This window comes from Trachypithecus francoisi, unplaced genomic scaffold (assembly GCF_009764315.1).
Source record: "Trachypithecus francoisi isolate TF-2019V2 unplaced genomic scaffold, Tfra_2.0 Lachesis_group1, whole genome shotgun sequence".
Taxonomy (NCBI): Eukaryota; Metazoa; Chordata; class Mammalia; order Primates; family Cercopithecidae; genus Trachypithecus; species Trachypithecus francoisi.
The window spans coordinates 57,030,837-57,053,956 of NW_022681454.1; the positions used below are offsets into that span (position 1 = coordinate 57,030,837).

The window sequence follows — 23,120 nt, forward strand, 5'->3', positions numbered from 1 at the left end:
TACCACATTTAATTATTTTTATTGTTTTCTACAGTTAATATTCATTTAGATGTACCCACATATTTACACTTAACTTTCTGGTATCATTTTACTTATGCCTTTAAGGCTTCTTTTAATGTAAACCTGCTGGTGATAAATTCTCTCCATTTTTATTTTTCTGAAATGTGTTTATTTCATCCTGATTTTTGAAGAATATTTTTGCTGAGTATGGAATTCTAAATTGGCATTTTTTGCTTCACTTTGAAGATATCACTTTCCATTGTTTTCTTTCTTTCATTGTTTCTACTAAGAAGTCAGCTGTAAGTTTATTGTTTATTTAAACACAGTCTGTTCCTTTTTTTCCCCTTTTGCTTTAAGATTGTTTTTGTTTTTGATTGGTTTGTTTTAGCAGTTTTTATTCATTTCTGCAGATATTTTTTTTTATGCATGTAAGAATTCACTTGGAGTCTGAAGTAATGCTGCTTGAATCTATGGGAGTCTATGCCTGATAAGCCCATTGTCTGGACCCTATAGATCTATATCATTATTTGTATTTTTTTCCTCTTGGTTTTCTGCCATATCATCTTACCTCCTTATATGCCTGGTTATTTTTATTGTATGACATGTTATATATGAAAAGTTGTACAGATGATGTACATAGTGATGCTATGAATGAGACTACCTTCCTCTAGAGAGCATTCATGCTTGCATTTGGTAGACAACTAAGGCATCCAGGTCAATTTAATCACATTAGAAAGAGGATTTGAAGCTAGACCTCAGGATCCCAAGGGCAGGTCTAGTTCCTGTTCACCCTTAACTGAGGCATAACCCTTTTCAGTTCCAACCCCAAATCTTGGGTATTTAGAAGAATGTCTGCCTGTCCCTCCACCATTGGGAACATTTTCTCATGAAAGCTTGACTTTTTGAGAAGTGCAGTGTACTACTTTTAATTAATTCTGTCCTTTTACTTTTGTTCTTGCAAACTTTTAGCAACTCCATCTGTGAAAAACTCAGCTTCTCGTTCATTCAATTCTTCTCCTAAAAAGTCTCCAGTGCACTCGCTCCTAACTAGTTCAGTTGAAGGTTCAATAGGTTCTGCATCACAGTATAGGTCCGCCAAGCCTATTCATTCATCTGATTCTGTTAAAGGTAAGAAAGATCTGATATCATTGATGTGATTAATTGATTTCCTACACTACTGAACTCTTAAGTTCTTTTGACTCAGAATTAAGATTTTGCGTGCTGCTGTTATGTGTAAGCTCTAACTGATTCTGTGTAACTTAAACAGGTCTTATTTAAATAGAACAGCTATTGTGTACCATGCGAGCCTTAGTAAATGTACATTGGTATTATATGTAAACATTTTCTCTCTTTTTCTCTAAATGAATAATGAATGTCTTTGCCTCTATTTTATTAAAAGATTTTGGATCCTCTTTTAAATGCTGTGAGTTACTTTTCTTTCTTATTTACATTCTTTAAAATCATAACTCTTCTTCAGTCTCTGCTTTAGTCACTATAAGTGCATACCGTACAAACTTTTCAAAATTTTCTCATTTTTAATATTTTAAGTTTGTTATTTGATAAGACAAATGAGAAAAAAATGTTTGATTTAGAATAAATGCCTGGTAAGTAAGTGAGAGTTAAATATTATGTGTTAAATGAACTTGAAATATTTCTCATCATGTATGACAGTGACCAAACAACCCCGGTGTTTTATAACATCATTCCCTTTTGTAAGAGAGAAACTAGACAAAGTTGTATTATCATCAAGTTATTTCTTAGTCTTTTGAAATTCTACACCTTATACATTTCTAGATCCTAAAAAATACCTAATCACACATTAGTACATTTTTTACATCTTTTTTTCTGTACTTGTGTCCTCTTTCATCTCTTATGTTTCTAAGCTATTCATTTACTATCTTTTTTAATTTTAAGTATAAAATTACTTTCCTGTTCTGTGGTGGGCAAGTCGGTGCAAACCTCCCCACAAAGACTGAGGAAGCTGAGAGGCTGAAGAAAGAGGCTAACAAATCCAATTTCTCAGAAAGAAACATTTAATAGGGACTTAAGAATGGAGCCATGTCTGTGCCTCCGCAACAGTCACACAAGGTGGTGGATCCTTGTACCACTATCCCCCCATACCCAGGGCCTGTATACCATAGGTAAAGGGTATACATGCCTCAGAAAGGATGAACAGGACAATTGCTTAAGGGTAGAATTTATGGCAGGTACTTGCTACCTACCATATAAGGAAGCTGGCAATCTTGGATGCCTTCCTGGAACTGGGACTAATCAGAAGTCAACTTGGCAGATTAGCATCCAAGATGCAGTTGCTTTGGCCTCCATGTTACCTTTTAACGCTGTGGTTATTGCAGGAATAGAGCAATACTGCTTGGCACTTCTTCTCACCCCCAGCCCCCCGCTTATTGTCATACTCATCAAACATATTTTATGTTATTTATGTTAAAAACCTCTGGCCGGGTGCTGTGGCTCATGTCTGTAATCCCAACACTTGGGGAGGCTGAGGCGGGCGGCTCACCTGAGGTCGGGAGTTCGAGACCAGCCTGACCAACATGGAGAAACCCTATCTCTATTAAAAATACAAAATTAACCGGGTGTGGTGGCGCATGCCTGTAATCCTAGCTACTCAGGAGGCTGAGGCAGGAGAATCGCTTGAATCGGGAGGCAGAGGTTGCGATGAGCCGAGATCCCATGATTGCACTCCAGCCTGGGCAACAAGAGCGAAACTCTGTCTCCAAAAAAAAAAAAACTCTCCAAGAAAATGTTTCTCATTCTCTTAAACTGAAGTAATTCCTAGATAATTGCCTTGAATGAAAAGGGTATTTTTTGATAGAAAAATTAGCCATTAAAAATAGTATCAAAATTATGCAGCTAGGCAGGGATTAAGATCAAAATTTAAGTCTTCAGATTGCCAATTAAGTACTTTTAGAGGTTGACAAAACAGCACACTGATAAGAGAATAGCTTACATGCTCCTAGGCCCTCTTTAGTTGCCACTGCCACATTCGTTCTAGGTTCAGTGTGATCATGTTGGCATCCATGCCACCCTCTGCCATCATATAATACCATTCCCATTAGGTGACAGAACTGACATGGGCACTGGCCTCACATACCTTGAAAATGGTGCAGTTTCTGTATTAGATCATAGTCCTTCAAACCCCAAGTTAGTGGAACTACTCAGGCTTGGTACGAAAAGCTGTCATTTATAATGCAGAATGTATCATGAAACTTGAAGTGTTCTTTTTACCCATCTTATTTAATATTATGTAGTTAAATAATGATACATCAGATTGGTTTGAACAAAATCAAAGAGGCTAGCGTTGCAATATTTAGATAAAACTCATTTTTCTCTGGTTTAAAATCATGTTTTAGAGTTTCCTTTAAGTGTTACAGCTCTTTTAGAATTTGTCATGAAAAAAAGATCTCTTTATTTTAAAGAAAAGTTGTTTAACCTTTAATTGAAAGATTTCTAAAAGGAAATGTTGAATAGACTTTTAATATTACATCTAAGCAATTTTCTAATAGATTCACAGTCTCCGCCAATAGAAACAACAGGAAAAACATGCAGGAAGCTTCAGAACAGGCTAGAAAGCTTGCAAACTCTGGTAGAAGATTTACAGATGAAGAACCAAGGTACAGTGTGTGTTTTTGAAGAGATCTGCCTTGCTCATTAGAATGTTCACCTTCCTTTCAGATTAAGCCTCCACTCTATAGACCTACTGAAAGGGTATTGAATTAGCAACTATAAACTGAAGTCTAAATATAAGGGTCTTAACCATTAATAGCCCCCTGGATTAATCGTGTGACCATGGGTAGGTCACTCTTGCCCTGCTGTACTCTCTTATCTAATGGGGATGACAATCCTGCTGGCCATCCCTCAGGAGTGGTTTTGAGGTTCTGGGTGATTTTTCACATGGGACTTTCCCACACACTGTCTTTCTTGTTGCTATTAGGTCTGTAGACAAGCATTTATACGATAATAGCCTAGGCAAGAGCATAGTCAATAGCAAGGAAGCAAAATAATGGTATTTATTCTTACACAGGATTTAAATTAGCATAGCACTATAAGACACAATGCCACCCAATGAATCACAAAATAAAAAGAATCCACTTCTAAAAATGCTAAAACTGTTTGAATAAGAAACTGTTCTAATCTGCAGAAGACCGGCAGCTTTTTGGGCATAAGTTCTAAGTACCGTGAATATGGGGGAGCCTTCATGGTTCATACTTTTCTAACCCGCATTCATGACTCCAGGGGCCTTTATCAGAGAGAAATGAATTTTGAAGTACATTTGTTATTCTATCTTTTCTATCCCTAGAAAACAATAAATTGCTGGGCAAAGGAAAATACATTTCTAAGAACAAATCTTCATAAAATAAACAACTTTGTTAGTAATAATAGTTACTATTAACACTTAATTGAGCACTTCCCAACTGTGTGCCAGGCCTTGTACTAGGAGCTTCACTTACGTTTTCTTCATGTGATCTTCACAACAACATTGGGAAATGGGTACTGTTATTACAGCATTTGAAAATGAGGAAACTGAAGATAGAAGAATAGTCAATAAATTCCAAGTCACAGTGAAGAGTAGAGCAAGGACTTGGCCTCTGCAATTTCTGACTCCAGAATCCACGTGTTTTTAATATAGTAAGGCTTTAGCGAATTGTTGTTGAAGAAAATTCCAGGTCCCTGTGATAACCCAAGACTCCTATGTATATAAACATTAGGAAAAATATTTGGTTTTAAGTTTATTGTGAATTTGTGGGGTTTAGCATTTTTTAAAATTTCAATAGTTTGTAGGGAGCATGTGGTGTTTAGTTGCAGGGAAGAGTTCTTCAGTGATGATTTCTGAGATTTGGTGCACCCATCACCCAAGCAGTATACAGTGTATCTTTTTTCCCTCACCTGCCTCCCATCCTTCCCCCCAAGTCCTCAAAGTCCATCATATTATTCTTATGCCTTTGCATCCTCATAGCTTAGCTCCCACGTATGAGTGAGAACATACAATGTTTTTTTTTTTTTCCTGAGTTACCTTACTTAGAATAATGGTCTCCAACTCCATGCAGGTTGCTACAAATGCCATTATTTTATTCCTTTTTATGGCTGAGTAGTATTACATGGTTGTATACACATATATATACACAAACACCATGTAAATATATATATACCATGTAAATATACATGGTGTGTGTGTGTGTATATATATATGGGGGAAGGATGAGATGGGTGAGGTGTGTGTGTATATATATAATGTAATACTATATACACACACACACACACACACACACACACCATGTAATACTGTCTATAGATAGATAGATAGATAATAATTTTCATTCTTTTTTTTTTTTTTTTTGAGACAGAGTCTGGCTCTGTCACCCAGGCTGGAGTGCAGTGGCGTTATCTTGGCTCACTGCAAGCTCCACCTCCCAGGTTCACACCATTCTCCTGCCTCAGCTTCCTAAGTAGCTGGGACTACAGGCACCCGCCACCACGCCCAGCTAATTTTTTGTATTTTTAGTAGAGATGGGGTTTCACCGTGTTAGCCAGGATGACCTCATGATCCACCCGCCTTGTCCTCCCAAAGTGCTGGGATTACAGGCATGAGCCATAGTGCCCGGCCTAATTTTCTTTATCCACTAGTTGGTTGATGAGCATTTAGGCTGGTTCCATATTTTTGCAATTGTGAATTTTGCTGCTATAAACATGTGTGTGCAAGTGTCTTTTACACATAATGACTTCTTTTCCTCCAGTAGTGGGATTGCAGCATCAAATGGTAGTTCTACTTTTAGTTCTTTAAGAAATCTCTGTACTGCTTTCCATAGTTGTTGTACTAGTTTACATTCCCACCAGCAGTGTAAAAGTGTTCCCTTTTTTTTTTTTTTTTTGAGACGGAGTCTCGCTCTGTCGCCCAGGCTGGAGTGCAGTGGCCGGATCTCAGCTCACTGCAAGCTCCGCCTCCCAGGTTTACGCCATTCTCTCGCCTCAGCCTCCCGAGTAGCTGGGACCACAGGTGCCCGCCATCTCGCCCAGCTAATTTTTTGTATTTTTTTAGTAGAGACGGGGTTTCACCGTGTTAGCCAGGATGGTCTCGATCTCCTGACCTCGTGATCCGCCCATCTCGGCCTTCCAAAGTGCTGGGATTACAGGCTTGAGCCACCGCGCCCGGCCTAAAAGTGTTCCCTTTTTACCACATCCACACCAACATCTGTTGGTCATATTTTTCACTTATGTTATATTTTTAAATTATGACCATTCTTGCAGGAGTAAGGTAATATCACATTGTTTTGATTTACATTTCCCTGATCATTACTGTTGTTGAGCATTTCTTCATATGTTTGTTGGCCATTTGTATATCTTCCTTCCTTTGAGAATTTTCTATTCATATACTTAGCCCACTTTTTAATGGGATTATTTGTTTGTTTTTTTCTTTTTTTTTTTTTTTTTTTTTTTTTTTTTTTTTTTTTTTTTTGAGGCGGAGTCTCGCTCTGTCGCCCGGACTGGACTGCAGTGGCCGGATCTCAGCTCACTGCAAGCTCCGCCTCCCGGGTTTCCGCCATTCTCCTGCCTCAGCCTCCGAGTAGCTGGGACTACAGGCGCCCGCCACCTCACCCGGCTAGTTTTGTATTTTTAGTAGAGACGGGGTTTCACCGTGTTAGCCAGGATGGTCTCGATCTCCTGACCTCGTGATCCGCCCATCTCGGCCTTCCAAAGTGCTGGGATTACAGGCTTGAGCCACCGCGCCCGGCCTAAAAGTGTTCCCTTTTTACCACATCCACACCAACATCTGTTGGTCATATTTTTCACTTATGTTATATTTTTAAATTATGACCATTCTTGCAGGAGTAAGGTAATATCACATTGTTTTGATTTACATTTCCCTGATCATTACTGTTGTTGAGCATTTCTTCATATGTTTGTTGGCCATTTGTATATCTTCCTTCCTTTGAGAATTTTCTATTCATATACTTAGCCCACTTTTTAATGGGATTATTTGTTTGTTTTTTTCTTTTTTTTTTTTTTTTTTTTTTTTTTTTTTTTTTTTTTTTTGAGGCGGAGTCTCGCTCTGTCGCCCGGACTGGACTGCAGTGGCCGGATCTCAGCTCACTGCAAGCTCCGCCTCCCGGGTTTCCGCCATTCTCCTGCCTCAGCCTCCCGAGTAGCTGGGACTACAGGCGCCCGCCACCTCACCCGGCTAGTTTTGTATTTTAGTAGAGACGGGGTTCACCGTGTTAGCCAGGATGGTCTCGATCTCCTGACCTCGTGATCCGCCCGTTTCGGCCTCCCAAAGTGCTGGGATTACAGGCTTGAGCCACCGCGCCGGCCTTGTTTGTTTTTTTCTTACTGATTCGATTGAGTTCCTTGTAGATTCTGGATATTAGTCCTTTGTCAGATGCACAGTTTGCAGATATTTTCTCTCACTCTGTGGGTTGTCTGTTTACTCTGCTGCTTATTTCTTTTGCTATGCAGAAGCTTTTAAATTTAATTAGGTCCCATCTATTTATCTTTGTGTTTGTTGCATTTGCTTTTGGGTTCTTGGTCATGAATTCTTGTCTAACCCAATGTCTAGAAGAGTTTTTCTGATGTTATCTTCTAGAATTTTTGTGGTTTCAAGTCTTAGATTTAAGTCTTTGACCCATCTTGAGTTGAAGTTTCATTCTTCTACATGCCACTTGCCAATTATTCCAGCACCACTTGTTGAATAGGGTGTCCTTTCCCCACTTCATGTTTTGTTTGCTTTGTCGAAGATCAGTTGGCTGTAAATATTTGGCTTTCTTCCTGGGTTCTCTATTCTGTTCCATTGGTCTATGTGCCTATTTTTATACCAGTACTGTGCTGTTTTGGTGATGATAGCCTTGTAGTATAGTTTGAAGTCAAGTAATGTGATGCCTCCAGATTTCTTCTTTTTGCATAGTCTTGCTTTGGCTATGTGGGATCTTTTTTTTGTTCCATATGAATTTTAGGAATGTTTTTTCCAGTTCTGTGAAGAATGATAATGGTGTTTTGATAGGAATTGCATTGAATTTGTAGATTGCTTTTGACAGTATGATCATTTCCACAATACTGATTCTACCTATCCATGAGCATGAAATGTGTTTCCATTTGTGTGTGTTATCCATGATTTCCTTCAGCAGCATTTGTAGTTTTTCCTGTAGAGATTGTTCATCTCCTTGGTTAGATATATTCCCAAGTATTTTATTTTTGTTGCAGCTGTTGTAAAAGGGGCTGGGTTCTTGATTTGATTCTAAGCTTGGTCATTGTTGGTGTATAGCAATGCTACTGATTTGTGTACGTTGATTTTGTATCCTGAAACTTTACGGAATTCATTTATCAGATCTAGGAGCTTTGTGGATGAGTCTTTAAGGTTTTCTAGGCATAGGATCATGTCATCGGCAAACAGCAATAGTTTGACTTCCTCTTCAATGAAGGATGCCCTTTATTTCTTTCTCTTGTCTGACTGCTCTCACTAGGACTTCCAGTACAATGTTGAATAGCAGTGGTGAAAGTGGGCATCCTTGTTTTGTACCAGTTCTCATGGAGAATGCTTTCAACTTTTCCCCTTTCAGTATAATATTGGCTGTGAGTTTGTCATAGATGGTTTTGGTTACTTTGAGGTATGTCCCATCTGTGCCGATTTTGCCAAGGGTTTTCATTATAAAGTAATGCTGGATTTTGTCAAATGCTTTCTCTGCATTTTTTGAGATGATCATATGATTATTGTTTTCAATTCTGTTTGTGTGATGTATCACATTTATTGACTTGAGTATGTTAAACCATCCCTGTATCCCTGGTATGAAACCCACTTAATCATGGTGTTTTATCTTTTTGATATGGTATTGTATTCAGTTAGCTAATATTTTGTTGTGGATTTTTGCATCTATGTTTATCATGGATATATATATATATATAAAATATGTATACACACACACATATATATATATTTCAAGACAGAGTCTTGCTCTGTCACCCACGCTGGAGTGCAGTGGCATGATCTCGGCTCACTGCAACCTCCACCTGCCAGGTTCAAATGATTCTCCTGTCTCAGCTTCTCGAGTAGCTGGGATTACAGGCACATGCCACCATGCCCGGCTAATTTTTTTTTTTTTTTTTTTTGAGATGGAGTCTTGCTCTGTCACCCAGGCTAGAGTGCAGTGGTGCAATCTCAGCTCACTGCCAGCTCCGCCTCCCGGATTCACGCCATTCTCCTGCCTCAGCTTCCCAAGTGGCTGGGACTACAGGCACCCACCACCACGCCCAGCTACTTTTTTGTATTTTTTAGTAGAGACGGGGTTTCACCGTGTTAGCCAGGATGGTCTTGATCTCCTGACCTCGTGATCCACCCGCCCTGGCCTCCCAAAGTGCTGGGATTACGGGTGTAAGCCACCATGCCCGGCCACATCCGGCTCATTTTTGTATTCTTAGTAGAGATGGGGTTTCATCATGTTGGCCAGGCTGTTCTCGAACTCTTGACCTCATGATACGCCCACCTTGGCCTCCCAAAGTGCTGGGATTACAGGTGTGACCCACTGTGCCTGGCATCATCATGGATATTGGTCTGTAGTTTTCTTTTTTTTTATGTCCTTTCCTGGTTTTAGTATTAGGGTGATACTGACTTCATAGAATATGTGGATTTTTGCATCTATGTTCATCATGGATATTGCTCTGTAGTTTTCTTTTTTTGTTATGTCCTTTCCTGGTTTTAGTATTAGGGTGATACTGACTTCATAGAATGATTTAGGGAAGATTCCATATTTCTCTATGTTTGAAACAGTTTCAGTAAGATTGGTACCAGTTATTTTTGAATGCCTGATAGAATTCAGCTGTGAATCCATCTGGTCTTGGACTTCTTTTTGCTGGTATTCTTTAAAGTACTGTTTCAATCTCACTACTTGTTGTTAGTCTCTTCAGAGTTTCTGTTTTTTTCCTGGCTTAATCAGGAGGATTATATGTCTCCAGGAATTTATCCATCTCCTCTAGATTCTCTAGTTTGTGCATATAAAGGTGTTCATAGTAGCCCTAAATGATCTTTTGTATTTCTGTGGTATAAGTTGTAAAATCTCTGATTTCATTTCTAATTGAGCTTATTTGGATCTTCTATCTTCCTTTCTTAGTTAATATCACTAATGGTCTAATAATTTTATCTTTTTAAAGAACAAACTTTTTGTTTCATTTGTCTTTTGTATTGTTTTTTATTTGTTTATTTCAATTTCATTTAATTCTGCTGTGATCTTTGTTATTTCTTTTCTTCTGCTGGGTTTGGGTTTGGTTTGTTCTTGTTTCTCTAGTTCCTTGGGTGTGACCTTAGAGTGTCTATTTGTGCTCTTTCAGACTTTTTTATGTAGGCATTTAAGGCTTTGAACTTTCCTTTTAGCACCACTTTTGCTGTATCCCAGAGGGTTCAATAAATTGTGTCATGAATTTCATTCAGTTCAAAGAATTTTAAAATTTTCGTCTTGATTTCATTATTGATCCAAAGATGATTCCAGAGTAGATTATTCAATTTCCATGTATTTATATAGTTTGAGGGTTCCTTTTGGAGTTAATTTTCAGTTTTATTCCTCTGTGGTCTGAGAGAGTACTTGATATCATTTTGATTTTCTTAAATTTATTTAGACTTGTTTTGTGGCCTATCATATGATTTATCTTGGAGAATGTTCCATGGGCTAATGAAAAGAATGTATATTCTGCAGTTGTTGGGTAGAATGTTCTGTAAATATCTGTTGAGTCTGTTTGTTCTAGGGTATAGTTTAAGTTCATTGCATTAAGTGCATTGTTTTTCTTTTTCTTTTTCTTTTTTTTTGCTGTTGTTGACTTTCTGTCTTGATGACCTGTCTAGTGCTATCAGTGGAATATTGAAGTCCTCCACTATTATTGTGTTAGCATCTATCGCATTTCTTAGGTCTGGTAGTAATCATTTTATAAATTTGGGAATTCCAGTGTTAAGTACATATATATTTAGGATTGTGATATTTTCCTGTTGGACTGATCCTTTATCATTATATAATATCCCTCTTTGTCTTTCTGAACTGTTGTTGCTTTAAAGTATGTTTTGTCTGATATAAGACTAGCTACCCCTGTTCATTTGTGGTATCCATTTGCATGGAATATCTTTTTCCATCCCTTTACCTTAAGTTTATGTGAGTCCTTGTGCATTAGGTGAGTCTCTTGAAGACAGCAGATACTTGGTTGGTGGATTTTTATCCTTTCTGCCATTCTGTATCTTTTAAGTGGCACATTTAGGCCATTTACATTCAATGTTAGGCCTAAAGAGATACAAGGTACTGTTTTGTTCGTTCTACTAGTTGGTGCCTGAATACCTTGTGTTTTTTTTTTTCTTTGTGTTATTGTTTTATAGGCCCTGTGAGATTTATGCTTTAGGATGGTTCTATTTTGGTGTGTTTTGAGGTTTTGTTTCAAGATTTAGAATTCCTTTTAGCATTTTTTAGTGATGGCTTGGTACTGGTGAATTCTCTCAGCATTTTTTTTTTTTTTTTGGTCTGCAAAATACTTCATCTGTCCTTCATTCATGAAGCTTAGTTTTGCTGGGTACAAAATTCTTGGCTGGCAATTACTTTGTTGCAGGAGGCTAAAAATATGACCCCAATTCCTTCTGGCTTGTAGGGTTTCTGCTGACAAATCTGCTGTTCATCTGATAGGTTTTCCTTTGTAGATTACCTGATACTTTTGCCTTGCAGCTCTTAAGATTCTTTCCATCATCTTGACATTAGATAACCTGATGACCATGTGCCTAGGTGAAGATCTTTTTGCAGTGAATTTCACGGCTATTCTTTGAACTTCTTGTATTTGAATGTCTAGGTCACTAGTGAGACCAGGGAAATTTTCCTCAATTGTTCCCTCAAATAAGTTTTCTAGACTTTTAGATTCATTTTCTTCCTTATGAACACCAGTTATTCTTGGGTTTGGCTGTTTAACATAATCCCAGACTTCTTGGAGGCTTTGTTCAATTTTATTAAATTGTTTTTTCTTTGTCTGATTAGGCTAATTTGAAAGCCTTGTCTTCGAGCTCTGAAGGTTTCTCTTCTGCTTGTTCTAGTCTGTTGTTGACACTTTCCAATGCATTTTGTATTTCTATAAGTGTGTCTTTTATTTCCAGAAATTGTGATTGTTTTTCTTTATATCTATTCCTCTGGAGAATTTTTCATCCATATTCTGTATTGTTTTTTAAATTTCTTTAAGTTGGTTTTTACCTTTCTCTGGTATCTCCATGAGTAGCTTAATCAACCTTCTGAATTCTTCATCTGGCAATTCAGAGATTTCTTCTTTGTTTGGCTACATTGCTGGCAAGCTAGTGTGGCCTTTCAGGGATGTTATCGAACCTTGTTTTGTCATATTTCCAGAATTGCTTTTCTGATTCCTTCTAATTTGGGTAAACTATTTCAGTGGAAAAACCTGGAATTCAAGGTTCAGATTCTTTTGTCCCACAGGGTGACCCCTTAAGTGGTGTCCTCCCCAAGGCCCAAGGGTTGGGCCTTCCTGAGAGCTGGACTGCAATGATCGTTATTGTTCTTGGGTTTCTAGTCACTGAATGGGTCTACCAGGCTCAGGGTTGGTGCTGGGAAATGTCTGCAAAGAGTCCTGTGATGTGATTCATCTTCAGGTCTCCCAGTCGTGGATACCAGCACCTCCTCTGGTAGAGGATGTAGGGGAGTAAAGTATACTCTGTGAGAGTCCTTGGTTATAGATATATTTAGTGTCCTGGCTTTATCAAATACTGGTTTTGCTAGCAGTGGTATGTTCACATGGACAGACTCAGGACCTCTGGTTAGCCAGAATGTTGCAGGCAGTGGAATTAGCTGCTGCTTTCTCCTTCCTTAGTACAGGGTTATTCTATCATTTCTATCATGAGTTACTATAATGTCCTGAGTTCGTTGGCCTCCAGCCAGGAGGCGGCACTTTCAAGAGAGCACAAGCTGTGATAGTAGACAGGGGAATGTAAGCCTCCCCTAAGTTGGCCAGGATAAGTATTTGGGTTTGTCAGGTAATGTGTGGGGCCATCAAGCTCTCAATAGTTTGTGTGTTTTGTGATCAGCTACCAGTGCAGGTTAAAAAATACCATCGGGGCCGGGCGCGGTGGCTCAAGCCTGTAATCCCAGCACTTTGGGAGGCCGAGACGGGCGGATCACGAGGTCAGGAGATCGAGACCATCCTGGCTAATACGCTGAAACCCCGTCTCTACTAAAAATACAAAAACTAGCCGGGCGAGGTGGCTGGCGCCTGTAGTCCCAGCTACTCGGGAGGCTGAGGCAGGAGAATGGCGTAAACCCAGGAGGCAGAGCTTGCAGTGAGCTGAGATCTGGCCACTGCACTCCAGTCCGGGCGACAGAGCGAGACTCCGTCTCAAAAAAAAAAAAAAAAAAAAAAAAAAATACCATCGGATTGGGGCAGAGTTAGGTGGGTCTGAGCTCAGACTCTCCTTGGGTGAGGCCTGCTGTGGCCACTGTGAGGTATGCGTTGTGGTTCTTGGGCCAGTGGGGTTATGTTCCAGCGGTGAATTGGCTGCCTCTGTTGCCAAGGAAGTTCGGGAAAGCCTGTGCAGTAGGCCTCACCTAGCCTCCCACACAGTTGGCAAGGCCAGTCTTGCTCCCACCATGCCCTGCTAACGGCGCCAGTGTCTCCAGGCAGCCCGTGCAGGGCAGTGGTTGGGGTTTGCAGGCAGATCAGACCTTGCCCCTGTTATAAACTTGCCCACTGAGAAAGCAAGTATGGCTTTCAGGTCTCACCTGCCCCTTCCTCTCTGCCCACACTGTCAGCAGTGGCTTCTGTGCTCCTTTCTGTAGCCTTTCCCATTCACCACCCAGATTCTGCTCAAAAGAGTTTGTGCCCAGTTGAAATTATGACAGAGTTCGGTTGGAAGCTTCTTTCACTCTGCGGCCACTCCACATTCTGCCAGCCACCTTGCCCAAGGGCCTGTGAGATACAGTGAGGGGTGGCTTCCCTGGGCTCAAGCTGGAGAATGGTAGTGCCTCCAAGGCGCCTCCCACTGCTCCTTCTACTTTTATGTTTTTCACTAAATTTGTTCCAGTTCTAGGTAAGGTTAAATCCTTCTCCCATAATCTGGATTTTCAGGTTCCCCAATGGGGTATATGTTGAGAGGCAGGATTTCCCCCTCTCACACTTTGGAAACTCACAGTTTTTTACTTGTGTTGTGGAATTTGCAGTGGCATGCTGCTGCTTTTAAAGGATCTGTCAATTCTTTTGGTTTTCTTGTTATGTGCCTGCAGTGGCTCTTGGAGCAAAAGTCAACAGTCTCCACACGTTTCTCTGTCCATCCAAGTTGGGGCTACATGTCAGCCCTATCTCCTATCTGCCATCTTCCTTTCCACATCTATTGTGAGTTTTTTGAAGGAAGATGTATTATCTTATTGATCATATTTTTATTCGCACCATAACATATGTTTCTGAGTTTATCCGATGTATGCCACCAAATAATAATCCACATGGAAGACATATATTTGTTTACAAAATAAAAAGACCTGTTTGCTGAATGCAGTGTCTGGATGGGACATCTCTTGAAAATTCTAAAACAAGTATTTTTAGGGGGAATTTTGGGAGGACTGTCAAAACTTGAAGTGCATTTACGCTTTGACCCAGAAATTTCACTTCTGGCAATTTATTCTATAAGAAATGATTGTACAAATGCACAGAAGTGTTTATACAAAAGTATTTATGAAAGAAAGAAAAAGAAAGAAAGAAAGAAAAGGATGTAACCTTTTTTAGTCTGTTTACTAACATTCTAATAATTTGTATAATGAAATATTAGTAAATACTATACAGTTATAACACAACATAAGCTGAACTGGAAAATTATTGACATTTTGTTATATGAAAAAGGGAAGCTACTGAACAATCTATACCATATATTTTCATTTGTGTAAAGAATAAAACATATGCACATGCATGTATATGTGCAGATATTCACCAAATTGCTGGTAATGACCTCTCAGGCAGAGGCAGATTCCAGCAGATTGAGGGAGCAGAGGCAAAGACTGACCTTCATCTTTCTTTGTGTCCTTCTGAGGTGTTTGAATTATTTACAATTAGTATTACTTTTACAATTCTCATGCCCATTTAAAACAACTGAGGCTGGGCACAGTGGCTTATGCCTGTAATCCTGACACTTTGGGAGACCGAGGCAGGAGGATTGCGTGAGGCCAGGAGTCTGAGACCACCCTGGGCAACATAGAGAGACCTTGTATCTACAAAATAAATAAGTAAATAAAACACCTGAAACACTAAAGATTTACCCTTAGCTCTCTTCTGTAACACCAACCTTTTCAAAAATATGCTACATCACAATTTTTTAAGAATGTCTTGAGCTCAGAACATGTCTATTCTATACTAACAAGCTAATCTTTTAAGTAGCACATTGTAGAATTAAAGCCTGAGTGGATTTTGTTATTCTAACTGTTTTATCAACATTTTCAGCGATGTCTTCAATGATCAGAAATCAAGAAAAGAGGATACAGAAAGTAAAAGACCAGGAAAAAATGTTACTAAAATGACTTGTTGCTTGCCTATTCTTTACAGAGGAATGAGGCCCAATTAATTGTGGTGTTACTTGTAATTAGTGCCCTGTGTACTTTTTCTTTTTATGTGAAAATTTAATAAAAGATACCCTGTCTTGTAAACTCTATTTTGAAATAAACTATTCTTGAATCCCTCACGGTAAAACTTCAAACATCTACTAGCTAGTATTCATACATTATAACAATTAATACCTATAAAGTATTCATACATAATAAAGTATTATAATTACCTTATAAGGTAATTAATCATAAGATATAATTTGTGGTTATTCAAATATATTGGAATAATTGTAGTTTTTTATTGTTGTTACTGGTCCCAAGACAATAGAATCTATTTTATTTTATTTTATTCTACTTAAATTTTAATTTAATTTAAGTGTTTTATTCAATCTAATTTAGCTTTAAAAAATTGCTGGGGGAAAAGCTACTTTCACATGAAAGTGAAAGATGTGGTGTAATATCAAGGACAGAGGACAAACTTCAGCATACTAACGGGACTCATTTTGAGACTATGAACTCACTGTTCTGTCAGTATCAGTGAGGGTAAACAGATAACCAAACATCAGGGCCCCCAGTCAAAACTTTTACAAAAGTTTCCCTTTTTTGCTTATTAATAATAGTAAAGAAAGAAAAGGATTTTGTTACTCTTTAGCAAGTTAGTAACTTCTAGATTATATCTATTCAGTCTGCTTTAATTACATTTTAATAAATTAGGGGAGTTTATATGTGAACCAAATAAAATGAGAGAAGAACAGATACAAAAATGAATCCGTTGTGTCAAAACATTAGGGACAATGTGGCAGATGGCTAGCTGTCCAAAACAAATCTTATGTTCCTGTGGTATAATCTGGAATTGTCACTGAGAAACAGCTGCCCAGCAACAGTCTTTGTTTCCCAGTCCTGCCTCCCCTTGTATGTGGCTGTGGCCTGAGGGTTCTCATTAACAGAATGTGGACAGAGCAATATGTGGCACTTTCAGATCAAAGTATTAACATGCATGGGTGTTCTTCCTCACTTTACTTTCCCCTCCATGGGCTGGATGCAGAGGACGAGAGGGTTATAGGGGATGGTAGAGCCACAGGGCAGAAGGGAGTCTGGGTAACTGAATCTCTGCAAGGAGGGGAGCTGCCCTCCTGCCAGGAAGACTCACTGCTGACAGTTACATGAGCAAGAAATCGGCCTCTGGTGCTGTAGCCTTCTTAAATGGATGGTGTCTGTTACAGCAGCTAGCAGCAGCCCTAACCTATGCAGACAACAAATGGAGTAGGGCATACATGCTGTCACCAGAAGATCCTCACGCTTCTGCTCTCAAGGACAATGTTAGAACTGTAAGCACATCCAATTTTAAGTGAATTTTTAAAATATAAAGTGTAATATTTATCTCTTAGATTAGTTGGCTTTACTGAAAGATTAATTTTAATTTTACCAGCTATAAAATAGCCAGTAATAGAATTCTAGAGAGACTTTTACTTAAATTGTTTTACCTTTAATTTTCCTCATGGGCATGTTTGGGCATTCCACGCAGTAATGGTGAATGCCTTCTGCAGAGCTTATTAGTACAATATAAAACCATTATGAAGTCTGTAAACAGTACACATGAATTTAACATAAAAGTACCATGAGCCAAAAACTGTTAAACATAGTTCTTTTAAGCACTTTCTTATGCTATTTTCAGTTGGATTTATTCTTTTCAGCAAAGACCATCTTTTTAACAGGATTAAACATTATTTCACTGATAGATATTAAACTTATTAAAAGTTATTTTAACATGTAAGAATTCATTTTCAAGTACAGGCATACTGAATTTCCCTCCAGTCAAAGGTGAACTTTGAAAATAAATATTGTAAACTTTTTCTCGAAAGGGAGGAGAAAAACAGAATCTTCATGTCTTCTGTACCTTTTGATATTTGCTTTTCTGTATGTGTCTGTTATTAGTGGAGGAAAATATTTGTATTTTATTTTACATCTAGGCTATTATGATACTAAAATTTAGACAAATAGTTGAGACATCGAATGAAGATATTAAAATTCAGGTTTTATTATTTGTTCAGTTATAATAACTTAAAGTTTAAATATTTGCTGTCTTCTTAGGGCAAAGATGTACTTCTGTACCACTGTCCTGTATAAATGTGTTAGCCAAGATAGTGAGTGCTATGAAAGGAGAGGCAAGAGGGTGACAGATGGAAACGATTGCTGTAGGACAGTCCATCTATCCAGATGTGGTGGGGGAGGGGAGGAGAAGTGGAAGAGAGATGGTCCTACAGATGCTCCCATGGGTAAATGATGGGTGTATCTGTCCCTGTAGTCGGGCTGTGCCTGTACTTCACAGTCCTCTAAGAGGTGTCATTCAGGCTACCTCACTCAGCCTACCCCCACCCCCACTCATGTTCCCTTTCCTCATGGGCTGCCCCCGCGACTGACTTCCATGACGACTGGTTCTCATTAGGCCCCTTGTTTCTACACCAGCCTTAGATCATTAAGACAAAGACATACTTGCTACCCTCATAGCACATAACCACACCTGGCAGATGAAAATCAAACAAAAAGCATTAGGCAGTCTTAGAGCATTATCTTGTACCCTTACTAATCACATCCAGACCAGATATTTTCTCATCACAGTTTTTTATCATGTTAACTTTTTAAGCATAAAATATGTATGTAGTAAAAAGTGCTTCTCAAGCTGTACCAATAGGAAGTCAGCTATGTTTGAGCGAGGCTTATTTTGCTACCATGGTTTAAAGATCACCTAAAGGCTCAAGCTTGAACCCTGGGCAGCTGGTTAATTTTTTTGCTCCATGACCACAGTTCACACCTGAAGCTTAGCCAAGTCACTCCCCAAGAGAAGCCCTAAAGTAATAATGGATCAGCACAAGTCCGTCAGTCCGTGCCACAGGGAAGAAAAGTTCACACTCACTGGAAGCATTATACACACACATATATATATTTCTGCACATTAGACAACGGCCACTAGCAAATTTGAAACAATTCGGATGGCTGAATTTGGAGTCGCACTGCCTTTATTTTATTCAGTGTGTTCCACAACCTCAGCCTCTTCCACATTGTTCTACAGCTTCTCCAATACTTTGCAAACTGAATCAGTGAATCCCCCACCATGCGTGAACCACTTTATCCTCATGGCCAGTTTCTAGGAATCTATTGCTGCATTCTTCCCAGCGGGTAACCCCCCCATTCTCTACCAATACAAACTTCCACTCCACCACTGTATCTGCAGGCAGGAAAATGGAATGAGACCAGAACCCATCCTTGTTATAGTGGAGTGGGATGTAAGTGTTCCATCTCCCAAGACACTCATGGTCTCCAGTTACTGCAATGAATTGCACATCAGTGCTTGTGACATAATGGACCTGGAACCTGACACTAACTTGCTGAGACCCTGCAGGCATCACTGCTACCCTTTCTGCTTTCTCATGCACTTGCTGACCTCTTGCTTCCACCAGAGTGCTTCTTCCATTGTCCATTCCCTGGTTTAGGCTTAACACTGGAGCCTTAAGACTGCCACCCACACCAACATCCCCCCAAGATGAGTGCCTAGACACCATTTCCCACTCCTTGTGGTCAACCCGGTCCTGACTGTTCAAATGAGAGAGGCTCGCTGCTTCTTTAGCTCTGTTCATGAGCAGGTTGCTAGAAGGCAACTTCTCTGCAAAACATGTAGCTGCTTTAGCAGATATCTCTTGTCCTTTTTGGAATCCCCATTCTCCCATAGGAGATTTGAGGCTTTCATTTCTTGAAACTTCAGAGTAACTCCTAGAGTTACTGGTCTCAGAGGTAGCTGAAGCTTCTGTGTCTGGAAACTGCCCAGAAGGAACATGTTCTCTTGAATTGTCACAGACTTCTCTGGAAGGATTCTGCAGTCTCCATGATGCTGCTTGCAGGTTACCAAGGTCTTTGGTCTTAGAAATCAAATGTCCATTGCTTTCTTGAAGATGCTCTAAGAAATCAAAGGAAAAATGTAATAGAGTCAGGTAGTTCATTTAAGAAAAATGTTAGGCTGAGAAAATAGATTTAGTTACTGAAAGCTTTACTACTAATCAATCTGCAATTCACAAAGTCCCCCTCTATTAAAGTACTGCTTAATTAACCAGTATGCTCCCAACACTGTGCTCTAAGAATACACATGTATATCTGACAATAAAAGGGACAGCCAGGAGTATCAATGTGCTAACACAAGTGTAAATGAAGTGGTAAGCTGTAGAGGCAGACATGTAACCCCGTCATAGTCCCCAGTCTCCACAGTCCAGACCATATTGGCATGCAGCCAAGTTAAGTTGCTTGGCTCCTATCATCAAAGAATGTTGTCCAGGCTGTGTGGCAAAGGGCTGCGTGGCTACCTTACAACCAGAAGAGTACACTTGTACTCCCAGGGGAGGCGTGCAGGGCAGGGATTGGCTCTTGCAGATCTGCGGGCAGATCAGCAGGAGCCATCGCTGTGGGGAGATACAAAGAACAGTAGTGCAACCCTGGGCAGGAGTGGAGGGAGAACTGGGGGAAGGGGCTGGTTTCTCCTTGCCAATCCCATATGCATTAGGAACCTCCTCAACAAAATAGTGTTTTGTACCCCCTTCCATGGTAAGCACTTTTTAAAAATGTTCTTAAAAATACAAAATCCAAGTCCTCTAAAAATGCAGTTTCCTTCTTGGCCACGCCAGTGGTAGTCCAAATAGCTCCCTACAAGATTGAAATCTCCAAATCATACATAAAATCAGCACAGCTGCGGTTTTATGTGGGGGTGGTGGTGGTTATGGGGACAACAGTCTTGTTTCATTGTATCCTTTTTTTTTTTTTTTTTTTTTTTTTGAGATGGAGTCTCGCTCTGTCGCCCAGGCTGGAGTACAGTGGTGGGATCTCGGCTCACTGCAACCTCTGCCTCCCAGGTTCAAGCGATTCTCCTGCCATAACCTCTCAAGTAGCTGGGACTACCGGTGCCTGCCACCATGGCCGGCTAATTTTTGTATTTTTAGTAGAGACAGGGTTTCACCATATTGGCCAGGCTGGTCTCGAACTCCTGACCTTGTGATTTGCCCGCCTCGATGATGGTGAGTTGGAAGTGAGAATGAACAAATATTATTCTGGATTCCCAACTTTTCAACCTAAAGCATGAGATTGGTCTTCAGAAAAAAGATAAGTGAACTGTCTAGGCATCCCAGACCAATCACAGTATAGGCACACGGGCAGATTTTCATGTGGCTGCACATGAACACCACTGGGCTAAAAATAAAGTTCACAGATGTCATTTTCACCATTAGGCTTCTGTCCAGGCATGGGCAGCTTGCCAAGGGAAAGCACTGGATGGTAATGTTTTCTGCCAGTGTTCGCTCTCTGCTTAGCAAACAGTGCCTAACATATAGAAATTTAAACCCAGATGACAATTCTACTCATCAGGGTTGGGTCCCCTATTTAAGTAGTCCCTAGGGATGACCGTCCGGCCCTATTCTGGGGCAGCGTGGGGGGGACTGCCCACAGTGCTGAAACGGGCGACTAAGGCACAGCCCCAGGGCCTCAGCCACAGCCTTCATGGCCAGAGTCCAACCTGAACTTTGCATTCCTAAAGAAGCGTCCAGATAGCAGGAGGCGCCCGCAGCTCGGTTGTTTCCAAACCCAGCTCTTCATGGGCTGTGCGATGGTAGGATGTGAGACTACCAGGATTGGGACTGAGAAAATGTCCCTGCTTGGGCAGAGATCGAAGAGGCTTGTAGGATCCCCTAAACCTAAGCCCTCCTTTCCAAAGGCCGGGAAGGGGCGCCGCCACTGCAGCCACCCGCACTGCACCAAGCGCCGCCAAGCGGAGGAGCTCGTCCCCGCCAGAGGGGCAGGACCAAGTCCTCAAGGCGCGGGCGCTGAGGGACTCGGCAAGGGCGCTGCCCTTGGAGGACCAGCCAAGAAACCTGCCCGCGCGTACCAACCAGCCTGGGAAACCGAGGGGCGTGGGGACGGCCCAGTTCCCTTAGGGAAGCCAGTCCTCAGGAGGAAAGCTCCAGGTGGGTTTGTCTCTTTCCTCCCTCGATTAACCTCAAAGCTCAGGCAGATGTGCCCTGGAGTCACGGGGGGAAGAATACCTGGTTTGGTGACCAGCTCCTGCCCGGAAGGTCCAGGGCTCAGTCCGCCGCTGCCACTCTGATGGCCTCCCGGAACCGCAGCTCCCCCACGAGGGGCGTCCTTCTCTTGCTCCGCGTCCCCGTCCTTCCCGGTGTCTCCAGGGTCGCCCCGCAGCAACCAAACGAAAAGTGCTCCGGCCAGACCCCCTCCAACCAGCAGGGCGGACCAGACGGCGCCCATGGCTGAGAGGCTGCGGCCGCGGGAGACGACAGAGACTGGGACCGGGGCTCAGGTCACGCAGGCAGAGCCACACCTACCCCGCCCGCTCCAGCCTTTTACGGTTTCTGCGCCGGGCGCTTCGGCGCAGCCCGGCCCTGCGCGACCAGTACTCAACTTTCCCAGCCCCGCCCCGCTCCCCGCCCCTGGGCTGCGGCCCCGGGCTCCCTCCCGGGGAAGACTCCAGCGCTCTTCTGTCCCTACACTTTCTGTTCCCGGCCCTGCCAGTTGCCAGCGGCCGGGGCGCAGGGGTCGGCGTTCCACGTGTGTCCCGCGTGAAGAACCCAAGTGCGCACAACTGCCGCGCGCAGCCGGGACTTGCCCACAGCCCTTCCTTCTCCCGCCTGCTGCCCGCGAGGCCTAGCCCTGCCTCGGCCAGCGCCGGGCACCTCGGCGCCTCCTCCCCAGGGAAGCTCAGCAGCAAACGGTCAGCTAGAGGCCGAGAGCTTCCTGGAACTTAAGAGGTGGGAGCGGCCGCGGGCGTCGGTGACGCGCGGGCTGGAGCGCTGGCTAGAGCTGTGGCGCGTTCGGGTGGGACGGGTGGCCCGGAGGACAGCGGGCGCGGTGCAGGGAAACTGGGAGCCCTAGTGGAAACTCCGCTTCGCCGCTAGCTCACCGCGCTTAGCCTCCCCAAGCCTCCGCCTCCCCGCCTGTAAAATGAAAGGATTGGACTGAGGACCATCCATCTAAAGATGCCAGTCAGCTCAACCTCATCCAGTCTCGTCCTCTTTGGGCGTGTATGGCTACTGTGAAATGCGCGCCCATCTGTGTGAACTGGATGTTGTCCATGGACGAGCTCCTACAGATAAGTTTGTTAATAAAAACAGCAGCTCTCTATTAAGCAGTGTCTGTATTCCAGATGTTTTATGTGTGTATTTAATTTAATCCTCACAAGACAACAACCCTGTGGGGTGTTACATACATTTCTTTGTAAATCCATTCCTCTGCTGATCTGATGACTTTGCACAACAGCTTCAAGCTGATGGTCCCCATGTCTGTGTCTGCAGCTCCCATCTTTCCCTTGGACTCTGATACTCAACTGCTAAAGGCCACAGATGCCAAACACCTGCCTTGGAGTAATTACTATAATTGCTCTCTCTAGTAGGACAAATTATCAAGTGTGCCCCTTGTTCCGAATGGACAGTAGCCCTTAACGGGGTGCAAGGTTCTGCCAGTTGGGTTACTGGAGGGCTGATGCACACCTTGATGCGGCCACAACTTCTGTAATCGTAAGAGAGG

The 23,120-nt window shown here is 41.6% G+C and overlaps 2 protein-coding genes across 19 annotated transcripts in view; one reads left to right on the plus strand and one right to left on the minus strand.

Annotated features, from left to right (window-relative positions):
• The window catches only part of CCDC158 (coiled-coil domain containing 158), a 125,284-nt gene extending 109,630 nt beyond the window's left edge, over positions 1-15,654 (plus strand). For 16 of the 18 annotated variants that reach the window (XM_033214381.1, XM_033214372.1, XM_033214379.1 and 13 more), the window contains 3 exons: positions 970-1,128; positions 3,525-3,632; positions 15,448-15,654. In XM_033214381.1, the coding sequence (XP_033070272.1) occupies positions 970-1,128; positions 3,525-3,632; positions 15,448-15,524 (344 nt within the window). In that variant the 3' untranslated portion in view covers positions 15,525-15,654. The remainder of the gene's footprint in view (positions 1-969; positions 1,129-3,524; positions 3,633-15,447) is intronic. The other 2 variants (XM_033214371.1, XM_033214378.1) reach the window with 2 other exon arrangements.
• A 1,908-nt stretch (positions 15,655-17,562) lies between these two features.
• STBD1 (starch binding domain 1) lies at positions 17,563-22,723 on the minus strand. Its single transcript, XM_033214382.1, has 2 exons — positions 21,626-22,723; positions 17,563-19,500 (listed from the first exon to the last, which is right to left on the minus strand). Exons 1-2 carry the CDS (start codon positions 21,843-21,845, stop codon positions 18,644-18,646), a joined length of 1,077 nt encoding a protein of 358 aa, XP_033070273.1. The 5' UTR covers positions 21,846-22,723; the 3' UTR covers positions 17,563-18,643.
• Positions 22,724-23,120: the final 397 nt, after the last annotated feature.

What these genes read in the sequence shown, in the direction of transcription:
- STBD1 (XM_033214382.1), bottom strand. Translation starts at nt 21,845, where the DNA reads ATGGGCGCCGTCTGGTCCGCCCTGCTGGTTGGAGGGGGTCTGGCCGGA. An exon ending in GGAGCTGGTCACCAAACCAG is followed by an intron (nt 19,501 to 21,625) that starts GTATTCTTCCCC and finishes TTGATTTCTTAG; the next exon opens with AGCATCTTCAAGAAAGCAAT.